Genomic DNA, 23,197 nt, shown 5'->3' on the forward strand with positions numbered 1-23,197 from the left:
CATTCCACCACTGCACATCATACTTGAAAGTGCAGGATAAAATTGTAAATTGTAAAAATGTTGTGGTATAGTGGCAAACTGACAAGAGTGAGTGGGGTTGTAAGGGAAAGAGTGGGAGGGAACAGTTTAGGTCATGATGGAGCTCGAGGGTAAAAGCTGTCCTTGAGGTGGTTGATCTTCGCTGCCATGCTGCCATATAGCCAGGCTTCCTCTTGGACAGCTGCTATGAGCAGGCTATGGCTCGGGTGACTGGGGTTTGGCAATGAACTTGTTGGACCTCACCGAGTACAGGTCCCTCAGGTTAGGTTATATCGTCTGTGACCGCATCCCTCTCTGCAGCCTCTGCTGGTCACGCGTGAGTGCCCACCACCCGTACTGCCTGGGTTATGTGCCTGTCAAACGTGTCAGGATCTAGCTGCAGAGAGTGGTATTCACACACCCAAGGCTGCCAGCTTGGAGAATGGAGGGCACTATGGTATTGAATGCTGAGCTGTGGTTAATAAACAGCTTTTTCACTACAGTAGTTTCCCTCCTTGGCATCCAAGTGCCTTGTGCAATATTACACCGATATCCGAATTGCAGGGGGCTGCAGGTCTATTATCATTGAGGCCTGTGATTTTAGCTTAGAGCAGAGCTACAGTTTCATGCGTGTCTAAAACAAGACCTGGTTCTGCCAGACCCAGACTTCACATGACGTGTCAGCCTGTGTCTATGCCAATGTATGGACGAAAGGGGGACAGACTTTTATGGCTGGGGCCTAAGGACAAAGTGACCAAAACCTGTTTTTTGCCCATGTATGGAGAAAACAGGTACAAAACATGCCCATGTATGGACGAAAGGGGGACAGACTTTTATGGCTGGGGCCTAAGGACAAAGTGACCATGCCCATGTATGGAGGAAACAGGTACAAAGCCTCATGTAAGCCAGACCCCCTGGGTCCGGCAAAAATATAGGACAAAGAAAATTAATACAAATTGTAATGCAATGTCTACAGTGCATATTGGGTAGAATTACAAGGTAGACAAACCAAAGCAAACACCTAAACTACCACTACTGTAAACACACCCATCATGGCTGTACCAACATAACAGCTAACTAATATTGTACGTTGTGAAAATGTGGATTTTACTACAGAGCTCTTTCACATATCCAAAGCTTGGTTTCAAAACATGAGATGTCGTTCCATCCTCTAAGCTCTGGCTTATTGCCATTAGAAAAATCTGCACAGTCTTCTTCTGTATTAGGAGGTTTTCCACGGTTATTAGGCTCACCAGAGATCCAGTACCTGTAGAAATAGGAACATTCATTACAAGATCTTTACAAGGATGTTTTTCTCTAAAAATCCCATAATTTGACCTCAAGTTATATTCCAGATAATAGATACAAATTAATTGGATAGTGAAATAGACAACATGTATAATTATCTTAGCGATAGTGTGGTTTGTATTTTACAATAACATTTAATACCATCTTATCCTACTATAAATGCGAGAAATGTGTGTGTGTGTGTGTGTGTGTGTGTGTGTGTGTGTGTGTGTGTGTGTGTGTGTGTGCGCGCGCGCACGTGCGTGCGTGCGTGCATCTATAGTTCACGTATCTCGAGAACCGTCGGATTAGCAGTTGTCCAGAAATATCAATGAATCCACACATGTGTGTCACATCTGTCTGTGTGTCGGTCTGTGCCCCTTTTATTTCCATAATGAGATCCCTGATATCATCTATATAACATAATAGTACTGTCATCATCATACACTGGCCTCCAAGGACTGTGATAATGGATACTGCAAGTACTCTGACAAGGGGTACTGCGGGTAAGGCCTAACTGGGGGGGGGGGCATGTGTTTCCAACAGGCATCGCCCTAGTATAACACATTTTGTTCAAATATTTGTTGAAATGAAGAAGAGAAGAATGCTAGTAAAGTCTTACGTTGGTGTAGTCAGTGGCGTTCCATCCACCCACGTCCACGTTCTTGCTGTTCCTTCTTCCGTTCTCAAACCCAGCCACACCCACTGGTTTAAACGGTCAACAAAGTCCTGAGCAGAAACGATGCTGGTTACTGAATTACAAACTGTACAATAGATACGATAGGTTATATCACACACACAGCACATACCTGTTTTTCTTTGCTGTTTATGACCATCAGGTCTGATTGTCTGTCTCTACAGTATTGTCTGCTCTCCTCCCAGGTTTTCTTCTTACTAGAGATGTAATAACAATCTCTGCCAAATGTCTGCCATCCAGGTAATTCTAACAAAAGAGGGGCAAAACAAGCCTGCTTTTTAATTTGCTCAGATTAATGACAAATGAACAACATAATATAACAATGAAGAAAAACAGTCATGTCTCACTGACCACAGAGCCTCCTCTTCAGGACATCACGCTCTTCAGTTATGTTGTTATATCTGGACTGTATCTGTTCCTTATGTTCAGTCAGGTTGTTATATCTGGACTGCAACTCTTCAAAACTGGTCTGGTCTGCAAGATGGAGAATCAACACACTGATGAGCTTTACACACAACGTGACAAGGAGACAAAGTGCTGTATTTTTGGGAAACAGGTGAAGCTCAGTCAACAGCATGGTTGGGCATGGTGACCCATGTTAGTTTTTTTTCTGGGCTGGATAATGTTGGAGTATACCTGCGATAAAGTGGCGAGGTGGGTTGGATTAGAATATTATCAGTGGGTTTGTTGCAGATAGATTCAATCATGAGTCAAATGATTGCTTTTCTTGACCTTTAAGAGCAGAGCACTGAGCTCATCTCAAGGACGTTCTGGTCGGGGGAAATGATCAGAAGAAAATAAACGTAATTTCTCTCAAGTTCAGACTGATGTCCTTGAGCATGAGAGTCTTCAAACAACCAATCTACAGCCCCTCAAACAGACCGCCAAGAGCAGATGATGTGAAATTATATTGGGAGGAAACAATAATAATTAATACAGTGAAATGTCTGGTACTGGTCCTATGAGAAGTGTCTCTCGCTGTAAAGCTTATTTCATAAGCCAAATTGGTATTCCAAATAAACAACATAGACACCAATGGATGGACATCCTAAATATCACTTCTGCGTTGGCCTCCGAGGCGGACGTTTGCCTAAAGTCCACATGGACATATGGGGGTATGGTTTGGGTATACTGGGCTATGAAAGTCTGTGGACCGTCCACTGGACTTTCCATCCGTGACTGTTTCCTGTCTTAAACACTTCTTCATATAATGTCTTTAGACCTGCAACTCCTGCAAACATGTAGGCTTGATTTAAATTTGTTCAGTGATGAACTAGCCTTTAATTAAAGCTTTTTAACATTAATGAAGAGTGCCGTGATAACAGTTTCCCCTTTTGACTTTATAGGCTCCTACCCTTTTTTAATCAAAGAGCACCTTTCCATACTGTTTTTTTCTGTCACTGTTTTTTAGAACGCCGCGGCCTGCCTCTTTGTCTGTTTTCTTGGATATGCTCTGCAGTGCTGGGTCCCCACAATCGCAGAAGGCACTATCCATGAGACCCCACCTCTTCATTGTGGTTGAGGGATGGCCACTGCTTTCAGGGCAGGTCCTGGCCACGGATTTCCATGGGGTCATGACTTCCACTGGCCTCAATCTTGATTTGACCCTTAATTGGAAGTATCAGTTGGTGCTGTGCGGAGCAGCTCGTGGACTTGTGTGGCAATGGGGCTTGAGGCGCAGCCATGCACGCGTCGTAGTGTCTCCATAAGAATCTTATGGAGGAGGTGTGATTCACTGGTCTGTGCCTTTGAGAAAGGCCAGCATGCCTGTATGTAAGGTGCTATTAAAGGCAATATCCAGCCTCTGGACAACATAAGTACCTTAAGAAATGGTTCAATATGTTGAGCCAAACAGGACGTCTATCTGGATGCCCCTCCGCCAACTAATGTGCCCAGAGGTTCCAATCCACTGCACTGCTGATTTGCAGACAGCAAAACACCAGAAAACACACACAGGGAAAAAAGGGCACTTTACCTCCAGAGATTGGAGGCAAAGCCCAAAGTATTTCAACATCAACATCCATCAACACTATTTCTGCCAGAAATATAACATGTAAAGATACTGTTTATAGAATGACACTCACAATGTATGACCAGGATAGTGATAACAGCCAATAAGAGAAGACACATAAGCCCCAGACACACTGCAGCAGCTCTTGAACCATTCTTCTTTGACTCGCCAGAGCCTGAAAAACATAAGACAACCCTTTTAGCTTAAAACACTGCCATGATGAAATGATGAAAGCATTTTCAGTTTCCTTTTTAGTCCTATTTCTAAGTATTTTCCTGGTGTCATATCCAGCAGACTGTTCTGGCCTGCTGGGGAAACTTTTTGAGGGAATATGCAGCTATTCTACACCTCTCCCCCACTCTGTTGTTTATTGAGGATGACAGTGGGGGAAATTATGATAATGCATATATGAAGTTTATATTGCAGTTTTCTTTGCACGGAGATGAGCGGAGAGGAGAGAGGAAGGGAGAAAGGGAGAGAAAAATAGATGCATTTATTTCAATTAGTTGTAGCCTACACTTTTATTATTACACTGTACTTCTATTTCTGATAGAATTATCTTAAAATATTTCTCATCCTGTAAGACTTTTGTGAACCTATTGCATCCTGCTGGCTTTCTTTATCTGGCTCTGCTCAATGGTCAGCAGTTAGCGAATTAGTAAGTGATTATCTATAAATAGTAAGGATAACATTAGTGTGCTACACGCACGCACGCACACACACACATTTAAATTATTTATTTATGTCCACATAAATACAAGTTTTAAAGGACACAAATACTGGTAGTGCAATTTCACACTGTGGGTTACTATGGCATACGTGCCGACAAAGGCAATCACAGTTACAGTTATACACACACGTAGGGCCAAACAGGCAGTATACAGCTTAAGGGTACAGATAGCAGCGCCGTCTCCAAACAGCGCGACTGCCAATGATAGCTGACACTGAGCAATATTTTGCTAGCTGTTTGGCTTTTCTCTTTGTGAGACCAGCCATCTGAAGGCCTCTAACAACGAGCTTATGAACATGGCCCAGGCTGCCAAATATGAAAACTAAAAGTTTACAGTTGTAGCCCAGTTGCGACATGGTCTGCTCTAGCAGTTGATATTTCACCACCTTAGTTATAAAGGCTTCTTCTAGGCTGTGGTCAAACGTACAGCCAACCTCTAAAATGAGAACCTCTCTACTATTCTCATCAACAACAACAATATCGGGGGTGTTTGCTGCTATATGAGAGAACATTGAGACATCACTACACAGATTGAACATACTCGGCTTCACAGTGGAGTGCTTATACAGCATTGGTGCAGGTGACCTGAATGTGGAAATGATACTGTCTGCAATCAGATCCACAATTCTATCATGTCTACAAATGTAAAGCCCTCTGTACGCATGGCAACCATTGAGAATGTGGGCCATGGTTTCAGTAATCTGTGCGTGGTCGTGATGTATACAGTGTGGGCTATGGCTGTCAGGGAGCCAGATGGAAAGGTTAAGCTTGGATGGTAAAACCTGAAGCCTAGCTTTTAAGGTGAAGGTGATGATGGCCTCATCAAGAGCTACACCTTTAAACACTGTATGAGACACAGAGTGGTCAGCGGTCAGGAGACAGGCAAGCTTTCCCTGCAGTCTAAGTTCAGTCCAGTGCTTCCGTTGGCGTTGTTGTTGCGCTGACATGAGGTGACCACGGGCATTGGTGAGTGACAGTTCATATCCTGATCCACAGATGTTGATAGTGGCCTTTACAGATATATTGGGGTCAGAGATTACCTCCTCGGATGCGTTGACAGGCTCGGAGTCCGGCCCCACCCACTCCAGGGTCACATCTGACCAGCCGCAGAGATCATTCAAGTCCAGCCAATCTGACCGCACCCCAAATCCGGTGGCGCGGCTGTCCAGCTTGCCACTCGGTTTCTTCCGGTAGCCCAGGAAGCTTGGTTCCGACCCACGTGCCAGCGGGACCTTGCGCCTCTGCAGGTCCAGAAACAGAGAGGCTCTGGCCTGCTCTCTGACGTACTGGTCATCACTGTTCAGCATGTTGAGGAGATGGCTGAGTCTCGTGGCAATGTAAGTCCATTCAAAGTTGGGAACGCCCAGTCCGCCCTCCTGCTTGGTATGGAAGATTATATCTCGTGTTGAGTGAGTGTTCAGTCCGGTCCATTTTCTCACCATATGCACAGTCCTGTTGTTCATTTCACAAAGAAATTTACGGGGAATATGTACATTGGAAAACAAATGCTGAACTTTAACCAAGGCTATCTGTCTGACTGCTTCAAGTTTCATGATGAGTGGCAGGGGTGATGAATTAATTAAATCCAATCTCCCGGAATAATCAGAGACAATTTCATTCACTTGCTCCTCCCATTCCCCTGCCACGTTAAATTTATGCCCCAGATAGTTATATGTTTCATGACGTGCGTAGACTCTAAGTGGCTTGTTATTAACTGTAAATGTGGGAATGACATCTGTTTTTGACCTGTACCAGCGGTTTCCTCCGCTCCGCCGCTCATAGAAAACAGCACATTTTGAATCTTTGACCTCTAATCCAGACCACTCTAGAAAAGAGTCTGTTCTGGAGAGCATGGTGTTGATGACATCCTCCTGCCTGGAGGCTATTACTACATCATCTGCATACCCCTGGACGGGGTTAGGGGAAATTACATTGGGGGGAGCACAACTACAAAGCCATTTTAACCATTGGTTGATAGCGAGTACAAAATTGACTGCGCTCCAGGGACAGCCTGTCTTAATACCTACTTGGAGTGGGATTGGGACTGTGAGCTGTTTGCCACAAATCACCTGTATATATGAACCAGAGTAAACATCCCTAACAATGTCAATAAAAACCTGGGGTAGATGTATTTCCTCTAGGGCTCTTAACATGACATTATGTGCTAGGGTTCCAAAAGCATCACGGAAATCCAAAAAAACTGTAAACAATTTACTGGACCCATGTTTAAAATCATCAATACCTGTTTTCAGACAAAACACATGTTCATTCATGCCTTGCCTGTTAATATAGGCCTTTTGCTTAGGAGATAAAATATTTTCATCTACAAGCCAAGGCAAAACACGTGCAAGAATACATTTCATAAACACCTTGTAGATTGTAGGAAGAAGTGAAATGTCTCTCCAGGTTGATGGATTGTCCGGGATATTGTCTTTTTTGGGGATTCTGTGGACAAGAGCACCCTTCCACGACTCAGGCACTCTTTTATTCTCCAGGCAGGTGTTAAAGATTGCTGTTAAAACACTTGGCTGTGTGGCTTTGAGTGACTCGTAAGTAACGCCATCCATGCCACTTGATTTATTATTGGGGAGAGTGCGCAGCACTGTCTCCACCTCGGCGTGCGTAAAATGCGCAGTGTCGGGGAAGCAGGCTGGCTCCGTGTGGGGTAGCGCGCTGTGCCATGGTGGTATGGGGAGAGGGTCGCCAATGCGCGTTTCTCCCTGACACTTCCGCTGATAATAGGACTGCACTTGCTCGCAGTTATTGGGGCACGGGGGGGGGCTTGGAAATTCACTATTGTTCAGGACAATCTGGATCGCTTTGGATCGTTTGCATTGCCAGAGATAGGACAGCTTGTTTCGGCTCACCTTTCTCCTCCGTTGGTCGCCTCTCGCTGGTGTTAAGGACGGCTGCACTGTCTCTCGGATGTACCGCAGTTGCGATTCGATCCAGGCGGTGAGTAGTCCTAGCGTTGGTGCCTCTGGAAGTGATTCCTTCATGGGGAACTTTTTCAGAACACGGGCGGCGTATTTCAGGAGGGGAAGGCCGAGCGGGTGTCCCCAGTGATTCACTGCTGTGAAAACTCCATTCCTGAAAAATATTCCATTCAGGAGGGTTATGAGTCGTATCCAACCTCCAGGATCTCGCGAAGAAACGAAGTGGCGTTTTTCGTCACGTTGTTCCGAATCCAAGCTTTTCCTGAAGGCTCTCTCGCGGATCTGAAATTCAGACCACCGCTGCTCATTCAGAGGTTGAACCGTGTCAGAGAACTCCGTGTGGAGCGGCAGCTCCAGCTCCGACGGGTGGTTTGGCGTCGGGTCATGGGGAGTCCATTGTTGTTGATAGATTCTCCCACTTTGGAGCGCTCGCTTATAGGCAACCTTGATCGCCGAGACCAGACACATCGCCCAGAGTAATCTCCACAGGATCATATTGCACATTACTACATTTACGGCGGCAGTTACGACGGGTGTGGTTTTAGATATTAAAACATCTAAAACAGGGTGCGCTCAGCTCTTCACCTGCTGCCGTGCAGTCGCCATGACACACACACACACACACGCACACACGCACACACACGCACACACGCACACACACACATAGCAGCCCTGCCTCTCACTCAGCTCCCCTCACTCTACTCACCTCTGCTCTACTTGACAATAGCTGCCAATGTAATAGTTTTGGGGTGTTAAAGGGATAGCTCACCCCCAAAAAAAGTTTTTCCTATCGATTAGTCACCAACGGACCGGTAGGCAGCGGTTCCGGTAGGAGACACAAAGGAGACTCTTTGTGTCTGACCGCTGCCAGTCATCAAATTGTTGGCTTAGGAATGCAACAAAAACAAAAAAATATCCATGAATTCAAGTGTCCATGGGGGGAGAAATCAATAGACAAAAAGTCCTTTTGGGGGTGAACTATCCCTTTAACTTGCTAAAGACACACAGACACATTGAAAATAGCCGATCTACAAGCTCACAAGACCTGCTATTTTCACTATTGTTGACTTTGTAATTTGTAAGTACTTTTCAATATTTACATAGCATGTACTACAGGGCTTTAACTCAAGTACACATTTGACTGAGTAACTTTCACTTAGTAGTGGAGTAATATTTGACCAGGAGTATCTGACCATTATGAAGAAAATATTAACAGCAGCACAAGTCAAGTGACCTTGCAAACACCACTATATGAATTACACACAGTACTGTACTTGAAACAAACTAGTTGACAATTTGTCCTTTTTGATTAAACTATCCCATTAAGTTGGCCTTGCAAACATGATAATTTTGGCAGCATTCAGAATTCATGTCAATGTTTCTGAGATTTGCCAAGTAAGTGCCATTTCTTTACGGCGTGGGACAAGTTTAAATCGTTTTTCAGAATTAGAGTATAGACACTTCTCCAGACACCACTACAACGCTGCTCCTGCATAACATCCATAGATGTGATAGTTAATTGCAGTGGTGGAAAGTAACTAAGTGCATGTACTCAAGTACTGTACTTAAAGTTGTACAATGCAAAATCACAAATAACGATTTTTAGCAACCTCTGCTGGTCACTACCGTCACTGCATACAATTTCCCTAGTCCTCGATTACCCAGAATTCCATTCGTTTTCACCGGAAGCCGGAAGCGTTTCAAAAAGCGATCTTTTAATTGTTTTATACTATCTACGGATCGTTTCTCTTAGCCAGTGGAGAATTAGTTACCATGAGCTGTGCTTTCTTTTTCTGTTCTTTTTCGATCTCCCAATCCTACATTATCTTAAAATCAGCGTGAGGTTCCTTTTTGTTAATAGCGCGGTAGTTCCTGGCCAAACAGGAAACCGTTGCGGTAGTTCCTGAGGACGTCGGCCACGACGTCATGACGTTGGCCAGGAACGTCATTTTCCCGGGAAAGTCCCCCCCGTACACGTTCAATAGAAAATATATAAATAAAAGGCTTCCGGGGGTGAAATTCACGGAGTGGGTGTTGTGAAACTTTTGCCACTCGCAAAAGATATACAATTTAACTTTAGTTTTGTTGAAAACGTTACCTAGTATTACTTTAAGTACAATTTTGAGGAATTTTTACTTTACTGGAGTATTTAAAATGTTCTATGCTTTTACGTTTACTCCACTACAATTATTTGAAAAATGTAGTTACTAGTTACTTTGTAGATTTTGATTATTATTACAAAACATACATTCACCACTTCAAGTTCAGCCCTATGTAAACTTTGGCTATTTGAAAATAGCCGATCTACAAGCTCACAACGTGTCGGACTTTTACTTGTAACAGAGTATTGTATGGCAGTATTGATACTTTTACTTAAGTAAACAATTTGGGTACTTTTTCCACCACTGGTTAATTGTTGCATTTATTTGTACCTCCGTGCTGATCTTGTGCTGTGTGGTTCTGTACAGCATCCCGCCGTGTCCCAGGGTCAAGGTCATCTGCGGTGACGTAGATGTCTACTATCATCTCCTTCCTCTCTCCCCTGTCTTCCTTCTCTCCTCTCTCCTCCGTATCCCGCTCCCTGTCTCCTCGGCCATATCTCACCTTCTTTGTCAGGTCTGGTCTGGCATACACGTCCTCACACATTCTAGTTGATCTTCAAACTAACACTCGTTGTGCAACTTGTTGGAGAACAGAAGTCACAAAAGAGGAAGTCTAATCTATGTAAAAGCCTATCAGCTGAACCTAACAAATTCACATTTTTGTGTGTGACGTGCATGTGATGGATGTATTGCCCCAAACCTAACCCTAACGACTTGTTGGAAAACATGAGTCACAAAAGAGGAAGATGAAGAATAACACTTCTGCTAAATCTACACACAAAGGTCAAAGGAAATGTGGCAAATGCCTATGCTTCCTCAAAGCCACCACAGAGAGACAGTTGTTTTTACTGTCTTAACCTTGTAATACCTGCTCACCAACAGAGCACAGTATTTGGTTATTTGGATTGCATCTCACCATACATGTATATCTTTGGTTGCCAATTTATTCATCCAGTTACAGTTATATTCTGTATATTCTACATTCTGTATTATCTTAATTTTGGCTGTGACATATACTACCTCAGTAATAATCCATGCTGTTCTTTTGCTCACCTGTCAAGCGACTTTTCTTTTACGAAGTGTATAGCGTTTATTTATATACCGTAGTTCATTTCAACAAGGCAATGAAAAAAACATTAATACAGTGCAAAAATAAACACATAATAAAATGACATTTGAATACATTAAACATAGTTATTAAAGTTTTGAAAAAATATATATATTCAAATAAAACATAAAAGTCAGTAATAAACAGTGCAGCACAATGCGCAATGTATCAAAAACGTTAGTAAAAGGCAGCGACAAACAAAAGTCTTCAGCTTTGATTGATGTAAAAGAACAGAGTTGTAGCAGACCTGCAGTTGTATGTGAGTATGTGGTGCATACAAACAGAATGATTGTCTATGTTTTAGCTCTGACTCTGTGGTGTTCATTAAAAAAAAGCTGACCTTTCCCAGATGACCTGAGAGGTCTTGATGGTTCATGTTGTATAGCGCAAGATCAGAAATGTATTTAGGCACTAAACCACCAATGTGTAAACATCTGAGATTGGAGTTAATGTCATTCACTTTCTTGGTATTAGTAAGGATTCAAGCAGAAGCATTTTGAACCCACTGCAGCTGTCTGATTTTTTTTTTGGCGAGACCTGTAAAGACAGTGTTAGAGTAGTCAAGTCCATACTTAAGATGAATGCATGGACAAGTTTTTCCAAACCCTGCAGAGACGTAAGTCCTATAATCCTTGTGGTGATAGTAGGCTGACTTTGTAATTGGCTTAATGTAGCTGTTAAAATGCAGGCCTGAGTCCATGACTAACACCAACATTTCTGGCTTGGGCTGTGGTGTTTAACATTAGCGATTGAAGCGGAGCACTGAATTTAACTGTTCTTCCTTGGCTCGAAAACCAATTACTTCAGATTTATCTTTTTTATAACTGAAGATAATTCAACTCCTCCAGTACTTATCTCACAGTAAACGTGGTGTATGTGGGGCTCTCTTACCATCCCCAGGGCCAGGTCGACACACAGCTAACCTCACAATCACAAGGAGGAGAATTGCTAAATTCTGTTTCTGGGTTTTAGCACACAAACAGACAGCAGGTGATCTGAATGAGAGAAAGAACGTCCACAGACACACAGCTTTTATCTGCCAGCAGAAGGATGTGAGTGGTAGAGGGGGGGATCAGATAACTGTGTGTGTGTGTGTGTGTGTGTGTGTGTGTGTGTGTGTGTGTGTGTGTGTGTGTGTGTGTGTGTGTGTGTGTGTGTGTGTGTGTGTGTGTGTGTGTGTGTGTGTGTGTGTGTGTGTGCGCGTGCGTGCGTGCGTGCGTGCGTGCGTGCGTGTGCGTGTTAGAGATAGAGATGGAGAAAAATAAGTCATACAGTATGACATGATTTAACTCTTCTATTGTGGCTTAAAAATAACTAGTTTACCGCTACAGTTGTGGAGGGATGTAGGCAGTTATCTACTTAAACTCTACATAGTTCAGTTGACTAGGGTCCTCCAGGGGTCTGTCCTTGGCCCTCTCCTTTTTTCCGTCTACACAAAGGCCCCTATCTTTACTGTTTTGAAAAACATTTTTAAATAGTTCAAATAGCCGATGTACAAGCTCACAATGTGAGTCGATGTAGATCGGCTATTTTCACTATTTTAAATGTTTTTCAAAATAGTAAATATTTATAAATGCCTAAAAAGTTTAGGCATGAGAGGTAAGGCCCCTGTGTGTGTGTGTTAGAGAGATAGAAGAAGAAAAATAAGTCATACAGTATGACATAATTTAAGATCTTTTTTGCTGAAAATAGCCTATCTACAGGCTCACAACACATCACGTTGTGAGCTTGTACGTCGGCTATTTTCACAGAATGTTTGCCTATTATGACATGCCCAGAGTATGGTAGTTACTGTTACTGTAAGTGGTTAAAAATGTTACTTTTCAAGGCAACATTGATGTCAGTGTTTATGCATACAGTCAAAAGATGTATACGAACTACCTGTACAGTACAACTACCTGTACAGTACAACTTGAAATGGTGTAAACACAACTGAAGCAGCTCCCCCTGCACTGATGCCAGTCAGACCGTTTTAATGTTGGGCCTTTCCCTAGAAACACTACACAGCTTTCAAGCCGTATAGTCTTCCTGTAGCAAGTGTAGCATCCTTAATGACAAGTAATGTGTCACCGACACAGGCTGTGCAAAGGCTGTTCAGACATACTTTGTTTTCGTTTCACATTCATGTTAACGCCTGTCTGTCTATCAGTGTGTGTGTGTCTGGCTGTGTGTTTGTGTTTTTCTGTGTGCTTTGGTTTTTCTTTACTGACACCCCATAAATAGAGCATGAAATCACTGTCATCAGTCACACTATTGCGCTATTAACTGTTCTGTCAATACGGTTTTATTTAGAAACGTCTGCTCCGCCACAATATTGGAAATCTGTTGGCAGACTCCATGCTGTCACATCAGCTCTATCTCTCCCTTTCAGACTCTAAATAATACAGGCTATTGATCAGCTTCTTCTCCGCTAAACTCTGCTTACCTCATTCCTTTCTTTCTTTCCTCCCCGTCATTAACTTCCTGCCTCCTCCTCTCCACTGCTTCTCTCTCTATTTCCTCTCTCTTCTTCCATTTTCTTCACGTTCCTAACTTATTTTTCTCCTCTCTCTCTCTCCTTCCAGAACGTTGCATTGCCATGACAAGCGAGGAGGAGGAGGGACTCGCTGCAACAACAACAACAACAACAACACCAGCAATCACAGGGCCCGCGACGACGACGACAACAACAACAGCCATCGCCGGGGGCGACGACAATGCTGTCACTCCCTCCTCCCCCCGACCCGCCTCCTATAGCTCCTCCCCTTCTCCCCAGGAACAAGTGGAGGAAGAGGAGGATGAGGAGGAAGAGGAGGAGGAGGAGAGGGACGCGATGCTGGAGGACGTCATAGAGCGAGAGGTGGATGAAGACAACGATGATAATGATGATGATTATGATGACGTCAGCAGTGACACCAGTGTGTTGGTGGTGCCCTACCCCGAGCTGGTACCCGTGGTGTTCTTCTGTCTGAAGCAGACCACATGCCCTCGCAGCTGGTGCATTCGGATGGTCACCAGCCCATATCCTTTACAGCAGTGGTTCTCACACTTTTTCGTTCCAAGGACCCCCAAATTGATATGTATGTGGCCGCGGAGCCCCCCCCCTGATTATTATTATTTTTTGCCAGGGGCCCCCCAGAAGCAAAGATATGTGTTAAAAATGTTTTTTTTAAAAGATTTAAAGATTTGCACATATTTTCAAGATTTTTTTTTGTCAAAGTGTAATATATGGATAAAGGCGTTAAAATGATTTTAACGCTTTCTTGACAAATCTTGCTGGGGACCCCGTGGTATCCCCCCCAAGGACCCCTGGGGGTCCCCGGACCCCACATTGAGAACCAATCCTTTACAGTTACGATGGACGGTGGGTGGTTACATGGGTGGTGTGTGTTGATGGGGATTGCTTGGGTTGCTTGGCCACTGGCGTCCCAAGATAATAAAAAAAAGCTCTACGATGGTCCTCCATAACTAAATTATTGCTCTATTATTCGGTTGCGAAACACTCTTTCATGAGGCTGATATACAGTATGTTTTATACGATCCCCTGCGCCCTTGGCGCTGTCATCTAAGTCTCTGCAGGGAATCCGGCACAACTCCAGGTGAGTCTATACCTCCAACAGTCACCCTCCCTGTGTGATACGCTATGCTTTACCTTCCTTTTCAAATGCATTTGACTGCTAGCGGTGTGTAGATCCCTGTTTGGCCCCTGACGTCTTGGTGAGGCGGAATTTTCCTTTGGCTGGCTTGACATAATATGGTTGTTTGATGTTTGCGTTTTGATTCCAGCCGTTGGATATAGATAATATAAAAGTGTTTCATACTGACATGAGATATCAAAATGATAGCTGAAGCAATTTTTGGGACAAAATTACTATACTTTAAGAACTTGTAAGTACTATCAAGCAATGTACGTAAAAGGTATTGACATTTAAAAGAAAAATTACCATATCTTTACCTTTCATGTGGAAATGTGTTAATTATGATTCAATATCACATGTGTGTGCTGTGTGTGCACAGATATACGCAAATGTTTATCATGCATTGAGCAAACATGTGTGAGAGACAACAGGGGTGCTAGATTTCCCATGGTGCACCCTTGTTTGGTGTTGGAATACCGCTTCCCAGGGAGACAAGACAAGACAACGCAAAACACTTAAATAAGTGATTATAAGTGATTTTCTTCTTTTCTTTTTTTTTGCTATAGAGTGTTTGTTCAATAGCAGGGGTCTCCCCATCTCTTTGGTAAACAGTACATCCATTTTGAGGTTGGGATGACAATTTCATCCAATCAGGAGAGAGAACTCATACAGGATATGCAAAAGGGACACTTTTCCGGAGGGCCTTTCAACAAAAAGGCTTTCTGGTCGAAAGGGGGCGGGACAAGGTTCAAATAACATCTAAGCCATGTCCGGAAAATTGTTACGTTAGTGTGAGGTTAAGGTTAGGCATTGTTTTTTTGTGAGGTTAAAGTAATACAAGGCAGGTCCACAAATAACGATTTTTAGCAGCCTCTGCTGGTCATTACCGTCACTGCAGGTCGTTCGTTTATTCCTGCATTAACCAGAATTCCATTTGTTTTCACTGGAAGACAGAAGCGTTTCAAAAAGCGTTCTTTTAATTGTTTTACAATCTGTAGATCGTTTCTCTTAGCCAGTTGAGCTTTAGTTACCGTGAGCTGTGTTTTCTTTTGCTGTGTTTTTTCCATCTTCAAATCCTACAATACAATGTTTTAAAAACAGCGTGAGATTCCTTTTTGTTATTAGCGCGGTAGTTCCTGGCCAAACAGGAAACCCGTGTGGTAGTTCCTGGCCAAACAGGAAAACCGGTGCATTTCCGTTTCTGTTTTCCGGCCGGATGACGTCAGTGGGTGTTGTGAAACATTTGCCACTCACAAAAGATATACAATTTAACTTTAGTTTTTTTTTTTTTAAAGTTACCTAGTATTACTTTAAGGTTAGGATTAAGCATATTGCATAAGCGCAAGGAAGAACTTGGCCACGCCCATGTGGTACAGCCAAAGCGATGACGGCAAACTTCTCCCTTGGGATGAACATGGAAGTGATGAAACAAAGAAATGAGCAGGGAATTTGTTTTTATTGGAACAATATAAAATGTAAGTTGATAAATGGGTTTTCTTTCCTAATTAGATTGTGTGTGTGTGTGTGTGTGTGTGTGTGTGTGTGTGTGTGTGTGTGTGTGTGTGTGTGTGTGTGTGTGTGTGTGTGCGTGCGTGCGTGCGTGCGTGCGTGCGTGCGTGCGTGCGTGCGTGCGTGCGTGCGTGCGTGCGTGCGTGCGTGCGCGGATAGGAGGGTGTTGTTGATATGCAAATCTGTTCATAGTATAATCTTTCATCGAGCTGATAGGCGGTACACGCTGGTGTATGCAACTTCTCTGAGTTAGTGACACTCTTTATGTGTTTGTTTCTGTGTGTACACACATTAGCGTCCCTTTACATGGGTAGATATTCCTAGCCTGGCATGGCCAGACTAATATCACGGTGTAGATATTAGTCTGGAATCTCTATTCTCTGGCGAATAAAAAAAATGCCTCTGGTGATAAACCCCGCCCCATATTTGCATACTTGTGCCCCACAACTTCAGGGGCAGGGAAATCCAATCACAATGGAACGGGGCCAGACCAAATCTGCAGAGGGCAATTTTTTTTGCACTGGCAGATTCGTCTGGTTTCTAGGCGATATCGCCAGTTTGTGTATGAGGTATGAGTGGAGTTGAAATAAGCTGCAATGTTGAGGGAAAGGAAGTGAGCATGTTTTATTATTTTACATTCCGCCTGCCTAGTTTTCCATTAAGGACAGAGCAGACTAGGCTTGATGTAAATGTATACCCTAGTAGAGAGAGAGAGAGGTAGAGAGAGAGGTAGAGAGAGAGAGAGAGAGAGAGAGAGAGAGAGAGAGAGAGAGAGAGAGAGAGAGAGAGAGAGAGAGAGAGAGAGAGAGAGAGAGAGAGAGAGAGAGAGAGAGACGGTTGCTTAATAGCCAAGCCATCTGTTACATTGTAATTGAAAAGCCTTCTTTAGAATTCTCTCGGGCGTGTCAGCGAAAAAGTAGTTGGCCCCGGCTGTATTTTGATCTGTAATGAACATCTTACTTCATTACTGATCCTGCCACTACTTGCTCATTTATTCTGTGCACTTGAATTATTGAATAGTAATTTAGGCTGTAACATTTGAACAGCATTATTATTTCCACACAGATTCATGATTTAAAGTATTTTATTGAATATATATTCAATAAGGGAATTGCTCTCATGAGCTTCAGACAGTACCACCTGTCAACTAGTGTGCTACCCGACACATGGTAAAAGAGTAGGGAGATCACCCCAACCACAATAGATGTGCTAGTTAAAGATGTATCAACTTTCTCTACCTTACAGGATTATTATTATTATGAATTGCATATTTAAGTTGAGTATGAGTTATTTTATTTTTGAGTATGAGTTATTTTAGCTTGCCTTGATGGATCAGCTACACAGCACTGGGCAACGATAAGCTCCACCTGTAGAAGCAAATACATGTTCAGTACTTGAAATAGGATTTCATTGTCTAGTTGAATGTCATGATTTGTATGGGCAGACTTCAAAGTGCAATACTTCAATGTGCAATACTTCTCTCTCTCTCTCTCTCTCTCTCTCTCTCTCTCACACGTGCGCTCTGCCACGGCTGGCGCTAGTATGTGAACTGAACGTGCCGTCTCTCGGAGCGAGATCAAATGAATCGGATGGCTTCATTTTCACATACTGTACTTATTATTCATACTCTGTTTAAATAAACAATTTGATTTGATGGGCAAAAATTAAGTGTGAAAGGAATTAAAGGTCCCGACTCCTGTCTCAAATATACGATAGGCTAGTTGTTGATTGAAGCAAATAAAAGCCTGGGGCCTGGCCTATTAATTGAAGTTTTACGGGGTAGTTATAGAACGGATATTCAACCCTCTGAGCGAGCTTATCTTTTCCTTCACATGAAAGGGGAAAGGATAATCAAACCATGTAGGCCATGTAATATTTCCATTTGAAAAAGACAGCAAGGTCGAAACGTCGTTCTGTTGCTGCTGTGAATATAATCGGAGCACTTTCAAAAGTGAGTTGCGAGCTCCCTTCTCAAAGCTCAGAGTGTAAATCTCTCTCTGTGCGATCAAGTTGGTCCGTGAACTCTGGGCCATCATTACCACAAGATGGTTGTTGAATTATTTGCTCGTTTCAGCTTGACCTACGTTCATAATCTTTTTAAACATCATTCTGAATACCCTATCGAACAGGGCATTATTTAATATTGTTGAAATGTCATTAAGTAGTACACCACTATAGTCGGTAGCGTCCACGCTCATTACCTGACAGACTGACACAGTATAGAAAGCTACCAGTGTTCATCTGTCTCTGCTGTTGGTACAGCCCTGGAGTGCTGAGCACAACCTTGCCTGTCATATTTTGTGAACCAGTTTTTGTCTTGTTGTTATGTCATTTCTGTGGGTGAATAAACACTTTTGACTGCATCATACCGCTGCTGCTTTTTCTGTGGATGCATGCAGCTGCCAATTGGGTGAAGCCTAATAAGATCCTGTTTTTGTTTGTGTTTTGCGTGTAGATAGTGTCTCTTTCACTTTGTGTGCATCTCTCTCTCTCTCTCTCTCTCTCTCTCTCTCTCTTTCTCTCTCTCTCTCTCTCTCTCTCTCTCTCTCTCTCTCTCTCTCTCTCTCTTTCTCTCTCTCTCTCTCTCTCTCTCTCTCTCTCTCTCTCTCTCTCTCTCTCTCTCTCTCTCTCTCTCTCTCTCATTGTGCCATTCTGGCGACCTCTTTGGAAACGTCTCGCTGTTACAGGTTACCTGCTGGAGGCTGTTACATTACGTATAGTTTCATAGGAAAGTATCAGAAGTACCGTGAATATCAGAGCAATCGCAAGTGTGAATGTAAACACTTTTCTTGTTCCATACTCACATGTCACACAAGAGTTTGTACTCCTTTTGCAATCCTATAATCCACTCAACAAAAAGCACACTAGTCCACTAGTCAAACAAGCTTCTGAAAATAGACACCAGGAAGTACAAACGCACACACACACACACACACACACACACACACACACACACACACACACACACACACACACACACACACACACACACACACACACACACACACACACACACACACACACACACACACACCTCCTCTGAACTGAAAAGTCCTGCATTGACTGGGTCCACTTCTCACATTGTCCGTGCTGATCGACGCTATGGATTGATCCCCACAAGAAGTCCTTTGTGTGTATGAATACATTCAAACCATCCTCCATGATGACATCACCATATGCCGTGTGTGTGTGTGTGTGTGTGTGTGTGTGTGTGTGTGTGTGTGTGTGTGTGTGCGTGTGCGTTTGCGTGCGTTTGCGTGCGTGTGTGCGTTTGTACTGTCTATTTTCAGAAGCTTGTTTGACTAGTGGAAACTCATATAGGGAGGAAAGGAAAGAGTTTAGAAGACAACTATACTGGCAACATTTAAGAGAGAGAGAGGATAAAGAATATAAAAAACATATCAAATGCGGATAGCCTATTAAAATGTCCACGCAATCATAGCATCTAGGGGCGCTGGAAGTCATTTATTCCAAGGGGGGCTGGGCTTGGCGAGGGACTCCGCACACGCGCGAAGCGCGCTCCCACGATTTTTTTTCACATTTTTCCCACGATTTTTTTCGCCTTTTCCATGTTTTTTCACATTTTTCAACAAATATTTTATTCCCCAAAGTTAAATACATCATTGTTTTAATATATAAGTGTGTATATAGACTTTAAAAATTACATATATTTGTTTAATTATTAATTATTTTCGTTTTTTCCCCCAATTGTTTTCTCTCTCTTCCCCACCACCAGGGGTGCTGCAGCACCCTCAGCACCCCACTTCCAGCGTCCCTGATAGCATCAACTAAACTTTCTAAAATTCAAAAAAGAAATCTAATGATTCTAAAAAACAAAAGTTTTGACAAAGAGTGTCACACAGACATCTATAGAGAGAATAGACAGAGATTTAACACTCGCATGACTGAGGTTTCATACTCCTCCACCAAGCCTGAAAAAAGATCATTTTGATCCCCAAATCAGGCTATCCTATTGGCCACTGTCTCCCTCTGTTCTCCAGACTAGTTCACACTTTCTCCCCCAAACAGTGGGGGGTTCCATTGTCTTCTAAAAAGCTGAGAGTTGCCAAATTTTGAGAGAGAAATAAGCAGGCAGGTCTATGAAAGTGTAGGCAGTAGGCTAGTGTGTATTTCTATCTGTCTCCTATATGTCATCATGATTTGTGATTTGTGTATGTGGGGATCTCATTTTTTATAGTTTATAGTTATAAACAATAACTGGGACTAAATCATTATGCAATTTCGTTGACTAATAAAGACGAGACGAAAATGTAGTTCACTAAATAAAGACTGGACTAAACTCTATGGTCATTTTAGTTCACGAACAAAGACGAGACGAAATATTATATCATATATTTATTATATGATTTTGTCACTCCCTGTCTCCTTTGATAAGCAGCGCAGGGCATGCTGTTCCTCACTCACACACACACCCCCTTTTAAAGTTGCAGCCGCGCACGCACACACACACACACAGAGTCACACCGTCAAATGAATGGCAGGAGGATTCAGATTTCAGAGCGAAACTTTACAAAATCAAACGGTAAAATGCTTTGCACGGGGCTCGGGAGAAAGAGAAGAGGTGATATGGACACATTTTCGCTACATCGATGTGGAGAACAAAACACAATGCTTGATTTTATCCGAAGGCAAGCAATGTGGGAAAAAGAGACACAAGCGTTCACCACAAAGAGATCGAGTTATAAGTTAACAAAAGGTTTGCACTTTCTCCATTTACACCCCATACATCTACACAAACGTTCAGATTTCAAATATAAAGTGCTTACCTCATGGCCAGGGATGTTACAATTCTATTCGGGTAACCCATAAGTACCCATATTTTCCGTATTGTCCAATAAAAAACATTTTAATCCGATCGGTGGCCATTTTCTCCGTATTTTCTCCATGCTTTCAACTCCGTGACCCTATCGGTTGGGAGGTGTAATTGCACTCTGATACACTATAACTCTATGAGAAAATGACCGCCAATTGGATTAAAATGCTTTTTATTGAACAATACAGAAGTTACGGGTACTTATACCCACCCGAAGTAAATTGTAACATCCGTGGCCACGGAATAAAAACTTTATATTTGAAATCCGAACGTTTATGTAGATGTACGGGCTGTAAATGGAGAAAGTGCAAAAAACAGGTTGAAGTTTCGTCATGACTGTCATAATATGACCGTCATGTAATGCTGCATTACATTTAGTAGCAGCAAGCGAACTATAGTAACTTGTAAACAACCCAGTGACAAACCTATATTATTATTATTCATAATAATAATATTCACATTATTGTCTGAGCGTAAAGCTCTCATTCTATCAGCTGTCCACGTCGCTGACAAACGCGTCTCCTCTCCTCCTCCCTCAGTGCAAGTGAACACAATGCTATGTTCCACAAATGTGCTCAATCCTGCGCAAAATATCTGATCTTCAAGCATAAAACAGTTGCTGCGTGACAAGCTGTATGCTTGTAGATCCTATCTTTTTCCACCGCTTTGCAGTGAAAGGGAAAGTGAAAAATGTGTCGCCAAATTTTGCGAGAGAAATAAGTCAGGTCTATGAAAATGTTACTGCATGCGTCGTTGTGCCCTGAGAAAACAGTTAGGCATGAATGGGGTAATAGCCGAGGCTAATTTGCAACACCAGTCCCTGGTTAGACCTTTCTATATAAATATATACCTAATAAAAATGCATGAAGCTCTAATCTAAACAAGTATGAAAATATATTTATATCTGCAAAGTAACTAGTAACTAAAGTTTTCAAATAATTGTAGTGAAGTAAAAGTACAAGATTTGCCTCTGAGCTGTAGTGGAGTAGAAAAGTATTACCATTATAATGTAATTATATATATAATTATAATATTAATAATAATAGAAAGACGCGAAAAACAAGCCCAAAGTCGCTTATAATAAGCAGACATGGCAACATGGACTCGCTGCTCCGTAGGGAGTCTGCTGTCTACGGGCCGCTCTGCGGGGGGTCTAGAGGTGTGAACTGCTCTTGCCTGGGGGAGAGAGAGGGAGAGCGGTCAATTTAGCCGAAATATAACGGTTGGGATGGTATATATGGTATATATTTCATATTTATAATACGTTTCAGAAGAGAAAACAAACGGAGATGATTTGAAACAAATATTTAGGAAAAGTCATGAAAGGGGAACTTTCTCAGAGCTTCATGAGAGAAGATATTCCACTTTAAATTCTCAAAATCGGTCATATTGATAGCTTAGTCATGCAAGTGTTAAGGGACTCGTGTTTGCCAGTGTCCAGGATTTAGGGAGTATACATGGTATTTCATGATTCAGTACCTTCTCCTTCTCTTGTTCTCTCTCTCTTATGGACAGTAAATCAACCATAGTTTTCATTGTGCTAAATCATATTGCAGTGGCTGTGAAAGGCCACAGGAGAGGCACTTCAAAGCCAGTACTAAAATCCAAAGCCTCTGGTCATTCGCAATAAGAGAGTAGTTATTAATTTAATCGTCCCCGTCTTTACTCATCTTTTTATCCTTCACAGTCTCTACACAGTAAAATCCTGTGACAATTTAACTCTGAGAGTGTAAAAATGAACCTTATGGCGCCACAATCAGTGTTAAACTAGGCTAAAGACAAGAAATGCACTTCACAGCCAATTTAGAAATCTTTTAGCTGCACACCATCGTTCAGAAATCTTCTAACACCAATCTGCATACATCGTAGGGATGGGCAATATTATCGATATCACGATATATCGCGATATTTTATTTCGCGATACTGTATCGATACTCCAGTATCAATATCGCGATTGTTTTTTTGTTTTTTTTTTGCTTTTTCAGATACAGGCTTTATGAAAAACATTCAAAGAACCTATCACAGATCTGCAGCTACTCAATATGTAGTGTATATATAAACAATATGTAGTTGTGATATATGAATATATCGCAATATATCGCAATATATCGCAATATATCGCAATATATCCCAATATCGTGATACGACCCAAGTATCGTGATGCGTATCGCAATATAATCGAATCGTGACCCAAGTATCGTGATACGTATAGTATCGTGAGATTGTTGCCAATACCCATCCCTAACATCGTTTAGAAATCTTTTAGCTGCACACCATTAATGGACCTTATGGCTCCACAATCAGTGTTAACCAGGCTAAAGACAAGAATTGCACTTCATAGCCAATTT

General features: G+C 42.4%; 1 protein-coding gene across 1 annotated transcript; it reads right to left on the reverse strand.

Annotated features, from left to right (window-relative positions):
- Positions 1 to 1,068: 1,068 nt before the first annotated feature.
- LOC308096230 (uncharacterized protein) lies at positions 1,069 to 10,325 on the reverse strand (the record flags this gene model as incomplete). Its single annotated transcript, XM_080443577.1, has 6 exons — positions 1,069 to 1,285; positions 1,928 to 2,034; positions 2,115 to 2,248; positions 2,354 to 2,476; positions 4,087 to 4,188; positions 10,112 to 10,325. 6 exons carry the CDS (start codon positions 10,323 to 10,325, stop codon positions 1,129 to 1,131), a joined length of 837 nt encoding a protein of 278 aa, XP_080299703.1. The 3' UTR covers positions 1,069 to 1,128.
- Between the last annotated feature and the right edge of the window lie 12,872 nt (positions 10,326 to 23,197).

Source organism: Gymnoscopelus braueri (assembly GCF_963280865.1).
Source record: "Gymnoscopelus braueri genome assembly, chromosome: 2".
NCBI lineage: Eukaryota > Metazoa > Chordata > Actinopteri > Myctophiformes > Myctophidae > Gymnoscopelus > Gymnoscopelus braueri.